This window comes from Salvelinus namaycush, chromosome 23 (genome assembly GCF_016432855.1).
Source record: "Salvelinus namaycush isolate Seneca chromosome 23, SaNama_1.0, whole genome shotgun sequence".
In the NCBI taxonomy this organism is placed as follows: domain Eukaryota; kingdom Metazoa; phylum Chordata; class Actinopteri; order Salmoniformes; family Salmonidae; genus Salvelinus; species Salvelinus namaycush.
In genome coordinates this window covers 23,818,342-23,837,983 of record NC_052329.1, presented here as the reverse complement: position 1 = coordinate 23,837,983, position 19,642 = coordinate 23,818,342, and the positions used below count along the sequence as shown (strand labels likewise).

The following is a 19,642-nucleotide window of genomic DNA, read 5'->3' as shown; positions in this document are numbered from 1 at the left end:
TGGATACGGCTGCACAGTATTGTCTTTTGTCGATGGCGATTATAATATCGTTTAAGACCTTGAGCGTGGCTGAGGTGCACGCATGACCAGCTTGGAAACCAGATTGCATAGCGGAGAAGGTAGGGTGGGATTTGAAATGGTCGGTGATCTGTTTGTTAACTTGGCTTTCGAAGACCTTAGAAAGGCAGGGCAGGATAGATATAGGTCTGTAGCAGTTTGGGTCTAGAGTGTCTTCCCCTTTGAAGAGGGGGATGACCGCAGCAGCTTTCCAATCTTTGGGTATCTCAGACGATACGAAAGAGAGGTTGAACAGGCTAGTAATAGGGGTTGCAACAATTTCGGCTGATAATTTTAGAAAGAGAGCATCATTAAAGAGATCATGTTTACAGGGGTGGAATCACAAAATAAATGTGTAAAGTTACATAATTTTTTTTTTATTCTAATCTTGAATAAATTGTTAGATAAAATAGATAGATAAAATGAGTAGTAAAATGAGTAGCATATCATTTTAAAATGTGTGCAACCTCCCTATGAATTAACATACATCTTGTGGCTCAGAGAGCACACTAGGAATGCTGGGTAATGCAGTCCTGGACAACAGAGCATGCATATTTAAACGGAGTGCTTTATGTGACGTTTCAGTGGAGATTATTTTAATTTCAGATATGGGAATAGGGCGGGAGCCAAACGTGGTGATGTAGCGCTCCCCTCCTGTCGAGTCTGTTCCTGTGTAGGCGGTTGTTTTTAGGCCTGGCACAATAACCAGCCAGCCCCAGAGAGAGCAGAGAGGAGAGAAGGAAGAGACAAAGCCTCCTGTGAGGTTTTGCCATATGCATCAGTTTCATCTTGTGTGTCAGTTCTTTGAACGTTATGAGGCTCAGATAGGCTGGATAACAGAGACACTGTATCAATGTAGCTGAGAGCTGGGCTGGGTTAGTTCGGGACAGGGGTAAACTTGTCACAGTACTCATAAAAGACAATTAAAATTGTGAGAACCAGACCCACTCTCCCCTACTGTATGTGACTCAATTATACTCACATACTCAGTTACTACACGTTTGATTTCATTATCTTCCTTCACCTCCATCCCTCTCTTCCTCTATTATCTGCTCCTCTATCTCTTCTCTGTCTATTACATATACAGTGTATTATTATTATATTATCTATCCTCTCATCTTATCTCAGCTTATCTTCCCTCTCCCTGTTGTGGTAGAGGTAATGACTAACACCAGGCATGTTATAGATCCACTGAACCCTAGTAATGAGGGTGACGAGCCCCAGGTAGCCCCAGCCAACCAGCTCCTTTCCCCCCAGGCAGCCCTCTCTTCTACTGGGGTTAATGGAACTAATCTCCCCTTGATTAATCATACAGCAGTAATTGCCTATTGATAACTGACGCCATGCCCGCAGGTTATCTGTTTGTTTCCTTACCTTCTTCACCCGTGGCTTGCTTTTTTAGATAATTGAGGTCTGGTGTCCTTTGTGAATGAATACACTCTGTGACAAAGGAATTGTGTCAGTAAGATCTCCTGGCTGCAAATTGAAAGTGAATGGAATTGGTATTTAATTGGGCTCTGGAAATGGAGCGTGTTGAATGCTTCTTGTAATGTTTATCGATGGCTCCCTGTCAGGTTTCCTCACATTAGTGAATACCTAGTGAGATCCAAGTCTTTTTATCTGAGGCTGCTTGATAATCACAGCTATGCCTGTGCTGTGCAGTCCACAGGTGTTCTATGAAGACGGAACATAACCGTGTTTGTGACTATGTTAGTGTTAGGCCGGGATTCAATACAATCTGCGCTAGATACACGTTATAGCCTGCTTGACATTTAAAGAGAATTTCTGATTGAGACGACATGCACAGCAATTACAGTGAATGTGACCTCCGCGAACGTCGGAGAAAATGCCTTTAAAAGCCATATTGTCTGCTGTCCAGTGTGCTGCGCTATGAATTGAATCCCGGCCTTTGTCACTGTCGTTGTGTTGTCTACTCTTTGTGGTCCAAATAATATGTACTGTTTATATTTGCTGTTGAATAAAATGGTCAAATCAAAAAGTTAGTTTACGATCTCACTGGATTAGGGAAGAGCAAGTCCCAGTCCCACACCACCCATACACTGAGATTATGCAAGTATGAGTACATTTAGACGTGTGGTTCCTCTAATCAATAACCCAGGGTAGGTTATTGGAGTCAACACACTTGTTTATCAGAGTAAACAGGACTGTATAAAGGTATTGTGTACGCTGTCTGGTCAACATCAGAGGAGTCTCAGCCATAATATTTTAGAGAGAAATCACGTGACTGGCGTGAACTTTCTTGACATATTCAGAGAGGGAGAAAGGGAGATCTGCACAGAGCGGAGGCCTGCGATGGCTCAACCTGGTTAATAAATCTGGACACTTTGTAATGTGACAGACTGCTGTCCTCGTCACCTGAAGCCATCTGTCATTCCTGTCCAAACCTCCTGATGTAACTGACTGGGTTCAAACTTGGGTCTTCTTTACAACCCTACAGGAACCTCACTTCACCCCTAGGTCCAGCAAGGCTTCCTGACATTTTGGAGTTGTTGCCCTAATAGCCCTATTACGGATCATTCTGGACCGCCAATAGTGTCCAGTGTTGTATCGGCTTGTCATCGTACACTCTGTGCCCCTGGTGGATCATGGACCCGTTGTCCTTCTCACACCCTGTATGGAACCTGGCCAATGGCCCAGTCAGGCACAGTCAACACTTTTAGGGACACACCAGGCACGCACGCACGCACTCACACACACAGTCAACACCCTCTGCTGTAGTCTAATTATTGTTTTCCCGAGTGGCGCAGCGGTCTAAAGCACTGCATTTCAGCGCTAGAGGTGTCACTACAGACCCTGGTTCGATTCAAGGCTGTATCACAACTGGCCGTGATTGGGAGTCCCATAGGGCGGCGCACAATTGGCCCAGAGTTGGCCGGGGTAGTCCGTCATTGTAAATAAGAATATGTTCTTAACTGACTTGCTTAGTTAAATAAAATTAATTGGTTCAGACCTAGCTGTCTCAGTTCATTTTCTTGTGCGCCATTGTCATTGTTAGCGCAAACTAATGTTACATTTTGTTGTCCATTGAGCTGTGATAATGAAGACATTACATATCTTCTAAAGGAATACGTTTTACTGGGGATATGCTATTTAGAGGCTGAGATCGATACTGTTGCTGAGCTGCTATTTTAATAACAGCAACTACCACGTCAACTACCACATTTCGGACATAAACCTATGGCTAGAATAGCAAGCTGTCAGAACAGAATCAATAAACATGAGTCTTCTTCAGGTTGGAGCGTAGAAATAATTTCAGTTGAGATTATAATCTTGCATAATGACTGAAAAGATTGGTTTGAAAGATCAGAAACATGCATAGTTAGGCTACATACTGTAAGGCTTGTAGAGTTACATCATGACATCTATTCTTGTGCAGTCAGTCAGTGCTCATCAGGCCTCTTCTTTAACGTTGACAGACTAAAAGATGTCAAGGCCTTTTCCTATCAGGATCCTCCGTCCATCACAAACTGTTAGGGAATAGCAAATAAGTCTGACAACACAGCAGACTGGAAAACATACAGTAAATTGAGAAGTCATATAACTAAACTAAACAGAAATAATAAGAAAATATACTATGGAACAAAAATAAATTATATAAAGAACTACACTGCTCAAAAAAATAATGGGAACACTTAAACAACACAATGTAACTCCAAGTCAATCACACTTCTGTGAAATCAAACTGTCCACTTAGGAAGCAACACTGATTGACAATAAATTTCACATGCTGTTGTGCAAATGGAATAGACAACAGGTGGAAATTATAGGCAATTAGCAAGACACCCCCAATAAAGGAGTGGTTCTGCAGGTGGTGACCACAGACCAATTCTCAGTTCCTATGCTTCCTGGCTGATGTTTTGGTCACTTTTGAATGCTGGCGGTGCTTTCACTCTAGTGGTAGCATGAGACGGAGTCTACAACCCACACAAGTGGCTCAGGTAGTGCAGCTCATCCAGGATGACACATCAATGCGAGCTGTGGCAAGAAGGTTTGTCCAGAGCATGGAGGCGCTACCAGGAGACAGGCCAGTACATCAGGAGACGTGGAGGAGGCCTTAGGAGGGCAACAACCCAGCAGTAGGACCGCTACCTCCGCCTTTGTGCAAGGAAGAGCAAGAGGAGCACTGCCAGAGCCCTGCAAAATGACCTCCAGCAGGCCACAAATGTGCATGTGTCTGCTCAAACGGTCAGAAACAGACTCCATGAGGGTGGTATGAGGGCCCGACGTCCACAGGTGGGGCTTGTGCTTACAGCCCAACACCGTGCAGGACGTTTGACATTTGCCAGAGAACACCAAGATTGGCAAATTCGCCACTGGGGCCCTGTGCTCTTCACAGATGAAAGCAGGTTCACACTGAGCACATGTGACAGACGTGACAGAGTCTGGAGACGCCGTGGAGAACGTTCTGCTGCCTGCAACATCCTCCAGCATGACCGGTTTGGCGGTGGGTCAGTCATGGTGTGGGGTGGCATTTCTTTGGGTGGCCGCACAGCCCTCCATGTGCTCGCCAGAGGTAGCCTGACTGCCATTAGGTACCGAGATGAGATCCTCAGACCCCTTGTGAGACCATATGCTGGTGCGGTTGGCCCTGGGTTCCTCCTAATGCAAGACAATGCTAGACCTCATGTGGCTGGAGTGTGTCAGCAGTTCCTGCAAGAGGAAGGCATTGATGCTATGGACTGGCCCGCCCGTTCCCCAGACCTGAATCCAATTGAGCACATCTGGGACATCATGTCTCGCTCCATCCACCAACGCCACGTTGCACCACAGACTGTCCAGGAGTTGGCGGATGCTTTAGTCCAGGTCTGGGAGGAGATCCCTCAGGAGACCATCCGCCACCTCATCAGGAGCATGCCCAGGCGTTGTAGGGAGGTCATACAGGCACGTGGAGGCCACACACACTACTGAGCCTCATTTTGACTTGTTTTAAGGACATTACATCAAAGTTGGATCAGCCTGTAGTGTGGTTTTCCACTTTAATTTTGAGTGTGACTCCAAATCCAGACCTCCATGGGTTGATAAATTTGATTTCCATTGATCATTTTTGTGTGATTTTGTTGTCAGCACATTCAACTATGTAAAGAAAAAAGTATTTAATAAGAATATTTCATTCATTCAGATCTAGGATGTGTTATTTTAGTGTTCCCTTAATTTTTTTGAGCAGTGTATATTAAAAAGCTCAGGAGTACCTTAAATTAAATAATTGCCAATATTTGTTTTCTGTTTTTACTAATGACCTTCCAATCACCTTGAATAAACCCTGTGTAGCTATGCATTCTGATGACGCAACAGTGTACATACCACAGTAAAATAAATAACTGGCACCATTAACATAGAGATCCAGTCAGTTTTAGAATGAGTAACTACTAATAGGCTGGTGCTAAATATCTCAAAAACTGAAAGCATTCGCTCAACCCTAAACCTCATCTAGATCTATTATTGAATAATGTGGCGATTGAGCAAGTTGAGTAGACTAAACTGTTGGGTGTAACCCTAGATAGCGAGCTGTCATTATCAAAACATATAGACTCAATGGTTGCTAAAATGGGAAGAGATCTGTCCATGATAAGGCGCTGCTCTACTTTCTTGACATCTCAGACCACCAGACAGGTCCTACAGGCCCTAGTTTTGTCGCACCCGGACTACTGCCCAGTTGTGTGGTTATGTGCGGCAAAGAGGGACATAGGTCAATTGCAGTTGGCCCAGAACAGTTCTGCGCGTATTGCATTTAGATGTACACGGAGGGCGAATGTCAGTAACATGCACGTCAATCTCTCCTGGCTCAAAGTTGAAGAGATTGACTGCATCACTTTTGGTCTTTGTGCGAGGTGTTGAAGGTACCAAACTGTCTGTTCAGTTTAGTACCTGTTCCTGGAGCCCAGGAAGAGTAGCCGTTGCCTTGTCAGCATCTAATTGGGAAAAATACCAAAATACTACTTTCATGACGTTGGCCTGTAAGTAACGTTTATGACCCCCCCCCATAAATACCTTTCTCCCTTCCCGCTCTCTTGACTCTACAGAGGGACTCTTGAATAGCCTTTGTTAAACATAGAGAGTCTGGGAACATCAAACAAGTGGAGGGAAAGGAACCATATTTCGGTAATAGAACCAGTTGAAAATATGCGTTGGTAGTTAAGGAATAGGATGTCAGTTCGGTTGTCATCTGAGACATTATGACTGATAACAGGACGACCTAAACTATATCCGGAAAAGTCTACACATTATAGTTATCAGATTCACATGGAATTGTTGTGCAAAATTATTTGTGAAAAGATTAAATGTAATTTTAGCTTCCAAATGAGAGATTTGGGTTTTCATGAGGTTAGGGCTCTGCTCAATCAGTGGCCCGCCCCTGTGAAGAGACATGGGTTATAAACTATGAAACACACACCCTTCTCTCCCTCCACTAAATAAGCCCTTGACGAAAATGTAATCTCCGGTTCCGAGTACATTAGGACGACGGTCCGATGTCAGAAGGATTCAGATAATAACTACAGAACGAAGCCAACCTCAGCGTGAGCTTTGGTTGCGAATGGTATGAACTTTGAACTCTTATTCGCTACAGAAGTGATACCTCCTAGCCGTTGAGTTAGCAGCGGCCGCTGTAAACGTGGGCTAGGAGAGGACAGACAGAGTATCCCGTCTACCACACAACAACGACACTACAACGTTTCCCGTTCACCACCAGAGACACTCTTCAAAGGACAAAGGACTCTGTTGGGCAACACGGCCTTCCATCTACCACCAACCTATTGAAGCGCAGCTCAGAGTAAATATTTATTGCATTTTCTTTTTCCAAATGGGCGGTAATTTAGAATGCATAAGATTCTGTATTTACGATAGAGTAGCTGCCTACGGCCCGATAGAGACATCGCTTCTCCCTTTGTTCTTCAGTCTTCCCGCTCTTTCACTCAAACCCAACCCCGTTTTCTTTGTGGAACCAACTGTCATATCTGTTCCGTCCGCTAGGGATGTTTTCCTTTATGACAATTTGTAATCAAGGTATGATTCATTCTGTGTATATGTAATTCTGTGTGATTAGTTAGGTATTTAGTAAATAAATAAACCCAATTTTGTATTGCTGATTCAACTTGTTAGCTAGGGTTCGTGAAGATAACCAAGAATTTACAACTTTCAGATGAGACTGAAATAAGGCGACGATTAATATTGACTGCTATTGATGTAAAATATTACGAGGTCTTTAAGAGTTTATTCGGAAGATAACTGCTCTATAAATATTATTTCGTGGTGCCCCAACTTTCTAGTTAATTACATTTACATGATTAGCTCAATCAGGTAATATTAATTACAGAGAAAGGATTTTGTAGAATAGCATGTCATATCACTTAATCCGGCATAACCAAAGACACGACACTACTAAACCTTAAAGATGGGCAGCACATCCTTCCGAGATCCATATTAACATTTTACTGAGCTGTAAAACAATGTTATTTTTGTAACAGGTGTTGTCATAACACTTTGGAGAAGCAGCTCACAGGGTTCCTATACTTCCAGTTCTGGTTGGGTAACCGTGGTGATAATGGCACACTGATGGTTGGGTAACCGTTGTTATAATGGAACAGTGATGCAGTGTCCCCTTGTAACGGCATTCAGAGGAAGAAGGTGAGGACCAAAGTGCAGCGTGGTACGTATTCATAATACTTTTAATAAAGATGAACACTCGAACAAAAACAACAAAACGACAAACGAACAGTTCTGCAAGGTGCAACAAAACACTAAACAGAAAATAACTACCCACAAACACCAGGTGGGAAAAGGCTACCTAAGTATGGTTCTCAATCAGAGACAACGATAGACAGCTGCCTCTGATTGGGAACCATACCAGGCCAAACACATAGAAATACAAAACATAGAATGAAAAACATAGAATGAACATAGAATGCCCACCCCAACTCACGCCCTGACCAAACCAAAATAGAGACATAAAAAAGTAACTAAGGTCAGGACGTGACACCCCTGCTTAATGGGTTCTGGGAATTAGATAAGAAACAGTCTGGCCCTGAGGATTGGAGGCCTTTCTAATGGCTTGGAAATTAAAGCCTACAGGTATAACCCATTTTGATGATGAGTCTTGACTAGACTTTGTTATAACATGTAAGACTAACTTATTTAAGACTATATGTAGTTTCCACCAACCTTTGTTTACATCCCTTCCTGACAATACACAATTACGCAGCCGACAGATTCTATGTTTGTTTGTTTTCTCAACTAAACAACTGCCAAACCCCTGTTGGCCTACTTAGGGTCCCAAGCCGCCCTATCTGCCTGTGATGATGAGAATGCACTGCGTTCAGGCAGCCACCTCTCCTCAGGTGCTCATATTTGAGATGTAACTGCTTTGCATTCCTGTCAGTGTCTGTGTCCCAGAAGAAATATACAGCAGAGAGAAACCATCACCAAGGTAATGCAGGGAGTACCAGAACAGTCACTGTGACATAGCTACTGCTGCTACCTGGCAAGTAGACAAATAAAGAAACAGAAGAACTCAGGGGCTGAAGAATTCAAATGTACAGCTTCCATATTTGCTCTCACTCAAACACCTACAGTTTGAAGGTTAGAGATAACATTGCCATGGAGGGGAAAGAGGAGACAGGTCGAGCAAACATTTTGATGGAAGAATATGGAAAAGATTGTTGTGTTTGGTGAAGAATGGGAGAATATTCCCCATTATAAACTAGGTGGTTCGAGCCCTGAATGCTGATTGGCTGACAGCCGTAGTATATCAGGCCGTATACCACGGGTATGACAAAGCTTTTATTTTTACTGCTTTAATTAAGTTGGTAACCAGTTTATCGCAATAAAGCACCTCGGGTGTTTATGGTATATGGCCAATTAAACACGGCTAAGGGCTGTGTCCAGGCACTCCGCAATGCGTCGTGCATAAGAACAGCCCTTAGCCGTGGTATATTGGCCATATACCACACTCCCTCATGAGATATTGCTTAATTATATGCTGCTACTTCATTTATGGTTCTTCCTGTGCCTTGAATAAGGTAGAAGCAGTACACATGGGGGTGCAGGGTGAACTTCACTCTGTCTAGTCTGGCTATATTGAACCTGTGGTGTTCAGACCAGCAGGAGAAATCAGGTTAATGTGTCACAAATTGCCTTTAGGTGGACTGATGTGCAAGGTGGTCAGAGTACATCGATAAGCCACTGCACTGTGACTGACACAGCCTCTCTGCTCCAAACAGTGGATTCAGTTGAAGAGTGACAATATATTTTCACTGGCCACACTGCATAGAACCCCATCCCCATTCCCCTTTCTCTCTTGTTCTTCCTTCCTTGTAACCACTCACCCCTAAATGTCACTCACTCTGCCAGGTGGCGTATAAATATACTGAGAGAGAGAGATTCATCATTAGCACAAACAGGTCTGGGACCAGTCCTAGCAAAACAAAGCCAGTGAGAGAGCTCTCCTTTTAGTGTGGCAGAGTGTAGCCAAGTGGGTCTGTCCGCGTGCACGCACACAAATCAAATCACATTTTATTTGTCACATGCTTCGTAATCAACAGGTGTAGAATAATAGTGAAATGTTTACTTACGGGCCCTTCCCAACAATGCAGAGAGAAATAAAATAGAATCATTGAAAAGTAATAACATGTAATAATAAAAGTAATAATAAATACACAATGAGGAACGATAACTTGGCTATATTCACGGGGTACCAGTACCGAGTCGATGTGCCGGGGTATGAGGTAATTGAGGTAGATATGTACAAATAACTAGGAATAAAGTGACTAGTCAACAGAACAGATAATAAAAAGTAGCAGCAGCATATGTGAGGAGTTTTAAAAAAGTGCAAAAAGTGCAAAATGCAGATAGTCTGGGTAGCTATTTGGTTAACTATTGATCAGTCTTGTAGCTTGGGGATAGAAGCTTTTCAAGGTCCTGATGGTTCCAGACATGGTACATCAGTGCGGTAGCAGAGAGAACAGTCTATGACTTGGGTGGCTGGAGTCTTTGACAATTCTTTGACACGCACGTGCCCACGCACACGCGCACGCACACGCGCACGCACGCACGCACACACGCACACACGCACACGCACACACACACACACACACACACGCACACACACACACACACCATTAGCCTATCAGCCCAGTGGGATAGGAGAGAGGAGGAAAGGAGACAAGCAGTGTCTTTCTGTGCCACTTCTATAACATCTGTTTCAGACTGGTGCTGCTCATGAATGGTAATATGGACTTAATACAACTCGTGTTTTCAAAATGCAGTATCTTGGAACAGGTGGATTGAAACACTGCCTGCGTGACTGGCTGTGTGACATACCTGATTGGGATTGTGAAATAGGGTATTTAAAACTGTCACAAACTTTCTGTCAAGTGGTTTAAAGGTTTGAGAGCTCCACTTCCCTTACAAAGGTGTTGTTGTCGCATGCTCCTCATACTAATATGTTACTAATACCTCAGCAATGTCATCTCTTTATATACTAGCACACGCTTAGAAATGCAAGCCCAATACATTGAATCAGTCTAAGATTCAAAGATTAAATTCGAAGTAGTATGATTGTGTGGCTATTATGACAGATACTACAGTATATTGTATCATTGTCTGTGATTAGTTAAAGACCTCCTGAGCCAGACAGTGGCTGATTTATTAGGCAACTAGCAAATGTAATATCCTGTTCTGTCATCCTACACTGTAAAATATATATGTTAATTTAACGTACAATTGTTAGGCAACCAGCTGCAATAGGATTGCGACTTTACTCAGCATTTGGGCATAAGCTGAACCAACACACATGCTCAAGTTGAATTGTATATTCACACAACTTTAAATTTAAGGTTGAGTGAACATGCAATTCAACTTGATAATTTATTCTGCCTTATTTGCATATTACCCAGAGTGCCTTGCCTTTCGAAGTGAATTCTAGTTACCACCCATGACTATTTGTTAGCGACAAAGACATGGTTGTTGTATTCAATGGTTTTCAGTACTGTTGCCTTCACCAAATGAGTGTATATGTGAATATGTTATCTATAAATTAAAAACTTTATGACAATGCACTACATATATTATAAGGTCCTTCTTTGAGGACCTAGTTACACCCTAACACAGTGGTCTGAAACTCCTGTTTTACAGGCCACATTAAACCTGCAAGTCACATAATGCTGGCTTGCAAAGTGATGTGTAATTCCAATTGGAATCCAGACAGAGTGAGGATGTACAATAATTGACCCTTCACTAAGCCCCCCTTGGTTACTGTTTGACAACATTTCCCCGTGAAGCCTAATTCCCCCTTTTAACCACTGGCAAAATCCCCTCAAAATGATCTCAAACTGTGTTTTCAATATTAAATTAAACACAGACGACCCCTTGCTAATCAGTAAATGCTCAGGTATATTGTGAAGGACTGTCATTAAAATTGCTTCACAGGAATCTGGTAAAATGATGTTTGTAGTGTGGCTAGCCACTGAATGACTCTGATTGCACTGTGCATGCAGTCAAAGCTACTAACCAAAGCTACTAAGCACAGAGTGTTCTCAAATTGTTTGCTGATTTCGACAGCAGATGACAGTTATATTCCTAATATATCCAATACATTTAGACAAAACAAGTTATATTAAGTGGCTAGCTAACAATTATTCTTATTTCCCTCACTGGCTTTCCTTCATTTCCAACGTGAGCTTGTTCGAGGTGTCAGACTTGACAACAGTTGATTGGTTGGAGCTGCATCCTGCACTCAGAATTGCCAGGGTAGGGAAAATGCATTATTGAGACTACCTAAATACCTAAACTGGAACAGCCATCTCAGCAAAAGATGCAATAAAACCAGCTACTAACAGATTGGATTAGTTTAGAAAAATGTATGTTATTCATGTTTGTGTAGCATAAAGTTAATCAACCAATCAAAGTATATGCAAAAACACAGGTATGGAAACAAACAATTCTGAAAAAATCTATCTGCAAGAGAGCATGCTGGGAAGTATGATAATGATGGGCATAGTTTTTAGTTGTTTTGAGCAAACATGAATTTGTAATTTTACTCAACAACCTTGTTCAAATTCAACTGACTTTGAGCAGAGTTTGTTGATTAAACACACTAACACATTAGCTCAAGTTCTTGTCCTTTTGAAGTCCACTCAACTCACAGAATAACACTGATTAAGCAATTTGTTAAGATGGCTTTTGTAGTGTACGACTTTCATAAAATATTATGTTTTTTTCATCCTACTCTATATGAGTCTCATAAAAATTGCCACAGTAGTTACCGTAGTGTTTCCTTCCTAGTTGAAAGCGCTAAAGTGTAATCTAGAGTCTAGACATTCATTCTCACCTGCCCTGGCTGGCGTGTGTAGTGTGGCACCCCATTTCATTCATTACAGAAGAACACTAGTGAAAAATTGAATTACTACCGTCATACTTCGCTACTTGAGCCCTTAATTTGCAGTACGCATAAAAGCCTTTGATGTATAACTCTGTTGTCATGCATCATCTCATTTATCTTTCTACTATCACTTCAACCGGACTATTGATTTTTTTCATAAATTACCAGCTTTGCAAACAAAGCAACAACACTGAGATCCAGGAGCTTCAATTAGCCAGGCCAATAAATCTTTATGAACCAGGATACAAATGTGAAGCATGATTGGATGACTATTCATTACCCTACCCTGAGTCTGTGAGATAACAAAATGGTATTGATTTTATGTTGAGAGAGAGAGAGCGAGAGAGAGCGAAAGAGAGAGAGAGCGAAAGAGAGAGAGAGAGAGAATGTAGGCTTAGGCAGGAAGTTCATAGAAATATTATCATTGTCTTGGAGAATTGTTAATCGTTGTTGAAGTGGTACCCCTTTCTTGCAGTCAAATGACCAAATCGCCATCTAGTGGCCTCATGGGTGGAATGTTATTCATATTTTTTCATAATTAAATCAACATTATTTAAAACAAAACACCACAAAAATCTGGTTTTGTTATATTTCAGTCCTCTGTGATGTACACTGAGTATGCCAAACATTAGGAACACCTTCCTAATATTAAATTGCACCCCCCCCAACCTTCTCAGAACAGCCTCAAAATCATTCTTTAACCTGTCTCCTCCCCTTCATCTACACTAATTGAAGAGGATTTAACAAGTGACATCAATAAAGGATCATAGCTTTCACCTGGATTCACCTTGTCAGTCTATTTCATGGAAAGAGCAGGTGTTCTTAATGTTTTGTACACTCAGTGTATATAACGTGCAATATTGGTATGAAAACTCAAAGTTTAATACATTTCAACTCTATATCTGACATGGTACAGGTGTCTTCTTTTTTAATCCCATAACCATGTGTGTGAGGTGTATACTTTTGTTTCAAAGTAGATTTGTTAAAGACTACCAAGACACACTCTGTGTGACCCTGATTTAGCCCACTGCAATAAAAGGTTAAGGAGTTTTATTCCCACTGTGGAAATAGTAGCCTTGTCTGAGGATCTGATTGTATGGATAGATTACTGGGTTGCTCACGTTGTGTTTTTTCAGTCCAACACTTTACTCCATGTAAACTGGTGTATCTGGCAGCATATCCATTGTCTCAGGGCCTTTCTATCTTTTTTCCACTTGAGCTTGATTGCTCTCCACTAAAAAACTAAAATAGCAAACACTCCAGAATTCACTAGAAGTCCAAGCCCAACCCTCTCATAGGACCTATTGTCTCAAAGGGGTTTGTATGATCCTTGGCCAGCATTTCATCACTGTTTGATATGTCTCACATAGCTCCAAACAAACTAAACTGACAACTTTTGTGCAAGTCAAGCATTCAAACTAACTGTGTGAGAAAGTGCCCTAAGAGTTCCATGGCTAAAAAGGGTTTTAGTTACTCGGCTGCGTGGTCTTAGAACGCTCTACAGACCAGTTTGAAACTCCAGGATCTTGTTTCTTTGGAGGAGTTTAAAAGGTTGATTGACTCGTCTTACTGATGAATGTGATTGTCATTAAGGATTTCACACAGTGGTATGTAACCCTCTCACCAGGCTCTAATATGACTCTCACAATATTAACTTACATAGAGTATCTCAACAGCATGGGATGTTAGGTGAGAAGGACATCTCCAATAAGAATCCCTATTGTAAACTATCTAGGGTGATGACAAATAGGGTATTAACTTCAGATGGAATGATTATAGGTTTTTGTTATTGTATAAGGATATACTTTCCCATGCATTAAATTAAATTGAAACAGTAAATGACTCCACCAAGGCAACATACCGTGGGGAGAACAAGTATTTGATACACTGCCGATTTTGCAGGTTTTCCTACTTACAAAGCATGTAGAGGTCTGTCATTTTTATCATAGGTACACTTCAACTGTGAGAGACGGAATCTAAAACAAAAATCCAGAAAATCACAACTTAAAAGTAAACCAACCTATTCACTTATACATTAAAGAAATATTTATTAAAAAGAAATGCATTAACAACATTACAATTTGGGAGCAATTCAATCACCTTTTAAATCTAATACCAATTAATTATAACAAATAAACTCAATACTTGGTTCTAACAAGGTGATGATGATCATGATTTTATCTATGATGTTTGTATGTCTCTGTATGTAATTTGATATGTGTGTGTGTCTACGTCTATAATTTGTTCATGGTGTGGCTATGTCTGTAAGTTGTTATGTCGGAGATTTGTCTGAAACTTTGTTCTCCCCTGCCTCTGTCTTGGTTGGACCGGGTCTCTCTTGAAAAATAGATATCTCAATGAGATTACCTGGGTAAATAAAGGTTAAATAAAAATTCAATAAAAGAAGGATAAATTATTCTAGTCTTTCACTTTTGTGTCAGCAGCATCAATGTATCTTTGTGCACTGTTGGCTTTCACTACAAATACATTCTCAATCATGTTTGATAGATCTTTGCATATTGTTGAATTGGAACCATCAGATTGATTGTAGGGGACTTTTAAACTCCTCCAAAACGATCAGTTTGAAATGAATTCTTAATACCACAGACAGCCAGTGTAAGGAGGCAAAAACTGGAGAAATACCTGCAAAGTAAACTTTTAAACTCCTCCAAAACGTTGCCAAGGACTTTGGGAATCTTCCAAGATTTTGGCATATGGCTCTGGGTGTTATTTCTTGTTATATTGGATTGCTTTGGATAATGGTTAAAAAGCATCAGCCATTCATCAACACCTAAGGTGAGATCAATCACTTTAAGGCTATAACTCTAGTCACTTGCAGTAGCTACTTTCATTAGTGTGAATGTACAGAGGAATGAACTAGAAAACACATGGAGCTAAAATGCAAGCGTTGTATTCTACTAGTCCTGTCTTATTGCTTGGGCCTTCAATCAGACTTTGAAATAGCATCAATTTGAGTTTTTTTCTTTTGAGCACATTTATTTTAGCGTCCCTAGTCTGGATTTCCTGTATTGAAGTATGTTACAGAAATAGTTGCATGATGTGCATCCATCAGACAAAAGGTACCTCAGTAGAGTAATCATGACTATTTTACAACAACAAAAAATTCACCTTTTGTAAAAATTAAAAATAATAATAAGAAATGTACAATTGATTTGGGAACCTAAATTCCATTCCCCCTGTGTCAATGTAGCAAATTAAAGTGTGTTGTTTGCTTTCCCTCTCTTCAAAACTTTTCCCTCACTACTCTTTTCCTCCCCTTTCCTCCCCCCTGCAGTTTGACATGCAGCGTATCACCCTTGAAGAGCTGAAACACATTCTGTTCCACGCCTTCAGAGACCACCTGACCATGAAGGACATCGAGAACATCATCATCAACGAGGAGGAGAGCCTCAACGAGAACTCGGGACACTGTCAGGCAGACTTTGAAGGAAGTGAGTTGAGTAGATTCTGTAGCCTGTGGAGAGAGATGGAGGGTGGATGTGAGAAAGAGATGGAGGGTGGATGTGTGGGAGAGAGAGAGTCTGCTAGCTGTCATCGGTGGGGCAGAGAGCGCTGCACGCCCGTCCACCCGTCAGGATGAATCTGACTCCACCTATCAGGATCCATAATCGTCAGACTCCACCTGCTGATTTATTGATTGATGGTGTTCATGGTGTAGGAAGTCATTTGGTCACCTGGGCTATGATGAAAAAAGGTGTCATCAGGGAGTTATGAATACCATAGCAGCAGGGAAGGGTGTTTAGGTTGATATGAATCTTTATTTTTTGTTTGTTATTGGGTCGTTCCACGAAAATAATGCCTTTTGCGTCCCTTTGATATTTTAAGGACAAATGTTGCACCAATATAGAATTTTAAAAGCCTGCAATATTAATTGAAGTGCCCTTTAATATAGACCACATGGAAAATTCTATAAATCCTATTTTCTTATATAAATAAAGGCTTGCTAAAGTGCCAAAATGCACAATTTTGACATGTCCCTCCATCAACCCTGTGTCACTTCTAGAAAGATTTCAAACCACTTGATCCAAAAATGTCTCCAAGTTTCACCATCATTGTAAAAACCTAGTTATTTTTTGTTGCTTTGACATAGGCATTTTTAAAGACTTTTTATTTATTTAATGTGATTAGTGATTCATTTACGTCTGTCCTTTATTTTAAGATCAACCCTGTTAAGTGAATTACACTCGTTTTAATATGTTGAAACTATTCCTTTTAAAATGTGTTTTCAAAAGAAACATTGAACATCTAATAGTCAAATCATAGTATCAAAGCAGGTGAGCTGGCTCTACTCTTTTTGGCCTTTTTCTGGTTTTGTGGTGGAAAACTGAGTGGGTTGAGTATAACACGTCAACCCTGTTACCCATAGTTAGACAGGCTAGAAATGTTTTAGCAATTTAATTGTTTTGGTGCAGCTTGCATTCAATTACCACTCACTGTTGCACACAATAAGCTTTCATTCCCTCATTCACAAAGGGATTTATGGTTGATTTAAGATGAAATCGTCAACCCTGTTACTTTATTTGGAATTCAATAGGCACTTCCTAAAGTCTATTTTAAATGTATCCACTTGAGATGGGAAAACATGTTTTTTATGAAGTTGAACATGTGCTGTTTTTGACAGAATGTTAAAATTAGGTGGAATCAAAATTATTTTTTGACCAAGTTACACTCTAAAGGCACTGAATTATTGGAATGACCCTATTATGTCTGTAGTGAAGATGATACAACAATTGAACGTCAGGAGCAGGAGACCAGTGTTCAGGTGAATAGTTACAAAACATAAAATGTAGCATTTCCCCTGAGATCCTTTGAGTACAACTAGAACCTCCTTCCCCAGTAAGCTGTTGGTTCTGTAGCCTTTCAGGTTAGAGCCAAAATAGACACTCAGAGGTCATTCCCTTATTAATCTCTCTCTGTTGCAGTCTGAGACACACTGCTCCTTGTGAAACTGGAAAGGCTGTGCGATGCAGCAGAGCCGAAATGGCCTGTCATGGTAGATTTACTGCTGTAAGAGTGGCAACAGACATCAGGGCTGGACATGGATTGTAAGGTGCTTTATCAGAGTATTAAAACCGGAAGGTGAGACTGAGAGATTACAATGTGTCCTCTGTGCGAATGGGATGTTTCAACTGGGTTTGTGACTGGGAGTTACAGTTAGCACCACTATGGGCTAAATCACGTAGGGGAAGAGAATATCAGGCTCCAAGGTCTAAATGAACAGTACCCGCTATTGACGAACACTTGAATGTGTTCTGACCTATAGAAATAAATACTTGATGTCACTGTAGGGCACAATTGATTGTGTTATCGTAAAATGCTTCATGATACAGATATGACAAATCTATACATTTAAGGCCATTTTGATTACTAATTTTAACCAAAAAAACTGTTAAAGTTGACTTTTGTGTAAGTAAAGTGATTTGTTCAGTGCTTTCTGACATCAGAGTTGTAAATAGCTTGTGAGAGAGTGAGATGTAGAGGGAGGCGGGGGCAGCCTACACAGGACTTTGTACCTGCAGGTCATTGGCCCAGCCCATCTAATTACCACAATTACCACGGCCCTGTAAACCAGCTCCGCTGTTTCCAGGTCACTGATTGGGCCTGAAGTTCAAATCAAATCAAACTGTATTTGTCACATGCAAGTCTAGACCTTACCGTGAAATGCTTACTTATAAGCCCTTAACCAACAGTGCAGTTCAAGAAGAGTTAAGAAAATATTTACCAAATAAACTCAAGTAAAAAATTATAATAAAAGGTAACACAATAAGAATAACAATAACGAGGCTATACACCGGGGGTACCGGTACCGAGTCAGTGTGCGGGGGTACAGGCCAGCCGAGGCAACTTGTACATGTAGGTAGGGGTGAAGTGACTATACATAGATAATAAACAGCGAGCAGCAGCAGTATACATAAGGGAGGGGTAGTCAATGTAAATAGTCTAGTGGCGATTTCATTAATTGTTCATTAAAAGTTTTTTCCAGTCCGTGGTGAGTAATCGCTGTTCTGATGTCCAGAAGTTATTTTCGGTCATAAGAGACAGTAGCTGAAACATTATGTACAAAATAATTTTTAAAAATAAGTTACACAAAACGCAAAAAACTAAGAAAATAGCACAATTTGTTTGGAGAATGTAAAACGCCAGCCATGTTCTTCGGCGCCATCTTTTTTCGCGGGTAAACTGCGCGAATATCTATGACTTTCAAGCTGTGTGTGTGTGTGTGTGTGTGTGTGTGTGTGTGTGTGTGTGTGTGTGTGTGTGTGTGTGTGTGTGTGTGTGTGTGTGTGTGTGTGTGTGTGTGTGTCTGTGTGTGTGTGTGTGTGTGTCTTTGTGTGTGTGTGCGTGTGAATGTGTGCATGCATATTTGGTCAGTTGTACTGTATATTTGTGTCAGTTCTATTTTCATCTCGGGTCCCACTGTGCTGCAGCCACAAACACAAACACATCATCTGACAGAAAGCAGAGCCTCACCTGAAGCATAGGATTGATCTCACCTCTGCTTTCTCTCTGCCAGAGTCACTCTCCCTGCCACTTACTCCTTTCCTTTCTTTCTTCCATCCCTCCCTCATTCACTTACTCACTTTCTGACACCTAAACTATATGATTCAGAAGAGAGCCTAGTAATTTCTCACCACACTGCTGAAAATGACTTTGTATTAGGCTTTCTCTTTTTCCCTTTCTTACAACAGAGAATGGCAAATGGCAAAAATATGATGTGTAATGTGATGTGCCAGCTGGAAATGAATTTGGTAATAAACCTCTATGCATCTTTCTCTTTCTGGCTTTCTCTCTCTTTCTCCCTTTCCCCCTTTCTCTCTTCTATTAGTCCATTCTAAAAATAAGAACCGGCAGACGTGCGTGAGGAAGAGTCTGATCTGCGCTTTCGCCATGGCCTTCATCATCAGTGTCATGCTCATCGCAGCCAATCAAATGCTGCGGAACGGCCTGGAGTAGCCACACCCGGCCACGCCCACTGTGAGCGGGAAAAACAAACCTGCATGTGCATGATGACAGTGGGTGAGGTCATTTCCAAGAAAAAAACGACTTAAAAAATGCCTCACTGATGGTGACATACAAACAAAAAACACTGACTGATAAACCACCAGAAACCACCTTTTTCTGGGTGAATGACAGTCCGACATCCAACGACACTGAGAAGCCAGCATGAGG

At 41.2% G+C, this 19,642-nt stretch overlaps 1 protein-coding gene across 1 annotated transcript in view; it reads left to right on the top strand.

The window, feature by feature from the left end:
* LOC120018002 (calcium-binding protein 8) overlaps positions 1 to 19,426 on the top strand; it is a 74,010-nt gene extending 54,584 nt beyond the window's left edge. Inside the window, exons 6-7 of the mRNA XM_038960951.1 lie at positions 15,747 to 15,903; positions 19,299 to 19,426. Of these exons, the coding sequence (XP_038816879.1) occupies positions 15,747 to 15,903; positions 19,299 to 19,426 (285 nt within the window). The remainder of the gene's footprint in view (positions 1 to 15,746; positions 15,904 to 19,298) is intronic.
* The last annotated feature ends 216 nt before the right edge of the window (positions 19,427 to 19,642 follow it).